The sequence below is a fragment of the Leptodactylus fuscus genome, chromosome 5 (assembly GCF_031893055.1).
Source record: "Leptodactylus fuscus isolate aLepFus1 chromosome 5, aLepFus1.hap2, whole genome shotgun sequence".
Classification (NCBI taxonomy): Eukaryota; Metazoa; Chordata; class Amphibia; order Anura; family Leptodactylidae; genus Leptodactylus; species Leptodactylus fuscus.
Window position 1 is genome coordinate 5,558,406 of NC_134269.1, and position 1,659 is coordinate 5,560,064.

A 1,659-nucleotide genomic window follows, 5' to 3' on the forward strand; every position below is an offset into this window, starting at 1 on the left:
TTTCAACTTTGTTAACTATTCACAATAATAGTGATTTTGACCAGGGGTTTCCAAACTTTTGCCTGCTATTGTATAATCGTCACTGCAATTGCTCATATAGAATTGTATTTGAAAAGGCAGAATCTAGTGATGACCGGACCGTTTATTTCTTAATGAACCTTAATCACCCTTTGTGTCTTGTAAACCTAATGGCTTCTCTCTGTTCTTCGGAAAAATTCAATAAAGAGTTTGAAAACAAAATCTGCAGCACCATTTACTTCGCATCTCAAACTTGTTTTCTTTTTGGGATTTGTATAAACCTCATCTATTAAACGGATACTTTATGTTGTAGCTGATAACCCCACAGAGGCTCCATCACACTTAACTGGCTGCAAACTTAGACATATGTTGCGATGGCCTTATACAGTGTTTCCTTTATGGCTTTCCTTATGTCTTTATTCCTCAGACTGTATATAATGGGGTTTATGAAAGGAGTAAACACAGTATATAGCAGGGATAAGATTTTACTTGTGCTGAGTGTGAGACCTTTTGTTGGGACAACATAAACACCAAACATGGTCCAGTAGAATATGGAGACCACAATGAGGTGGGAGCTACAGGTGGAGAAGGCTTTCTGTCTACCAGTACTGGATGGGATCCTTAAGACTGCCCGAACAATAGAAGTATAAGATACTACAATGATGGTGGTTGGGATTAAAACAACTGGAATACCCATAAAATAAATCTCCACGTGTATAACAAATGTATCTGAGCAGGCAAGATCTAGTAAGGGAATGATATCACAGAATAAATGGTCAATGACATTGGGGCCACAAAAATTCAGCTTTGCAGTTTTTACAATGTAAATCAAAATCAAAGAAAATCCAAGCAACCAACAGGTCATAGACAATATGACCCAAAGTCTAGCTGCCATGATGGTGGAGTAACGGAGGGGATTACAGATGGCCACATATCTGTCATAGGACATCACAGCGAGGAGGAAACACTCAGAGGCTTCAGAGGCACATAGAAAATAAAGCTGAGTGATACAGTCAACAAAAGTAATGGCCGCCCCATTATTCAGGAGGATGTGGAGCAGGTTGGGGACAATATCTGTGATCACTATAATGTCACTGATGGAGAGTTGTGAGATGAAGAAGTACATTGGGGTGTGGAGGTTCTTGCTGGTGGACACCAGGGTGATGATCAGGAGGTTCCCACATATTGTCCCACAGTAAATCACCAGGAGAAGACAGAACAGGAAAATTCTAAAATCTTCGCTTACTTGGAATCCTAAAAGTAAGAACTCGGTGACCACAGTCACATTGTTCGTCTGAGTGTAGAACAAAAATAATTATGTTTTGATGTCCCCAAACCAGCCACATACAGCACAGAATATACAGGTTTATACTCGTGAAAGAAACAGATGAATATATTGGACTAAATACGTATATAATAATATCCCTGATACATTTATACACAAGAAAACGGGGAAATATTTGGCCCCTTGTAAAATGAATAACATAAAAATATCAATGGATTGTAAATAAAGAGAGAAATGAAACGAAAACCAGACAATAAGAGCAAACATGTTTTCCCTTTTAGAATTATTTTTGACACTTTATAATAAGAAGACATTTTTTGTCTAAATCAAGACATTCCAGAGAATTTTTGAGGATC

At 37.9% G+C, this 1,659-nt stretch overlaps 1 protein-coding gene across 1 annotated transcript; it reads right to left on the reverse strand.

Moving 5' to 3' along the window:
* Nucleotides 1-376: 376 nt before the first annotated feature.
* On the reverse strand, nucleotides 377-1,318 carry LOC142202294 (olfactory receptor 11L1-like; the record flags this gene model as incomplete). Its single annotated transcript, XM_075272353.1, has 1 exon — nucleotides 377-1,318. A coding segment is annotated over one exon (942 nt), but the record flags the coding sequence as incomplete, so codon positions are not given.
* Nucleotides 1,319-1,659: the final 341 nt, after the last annotated feature.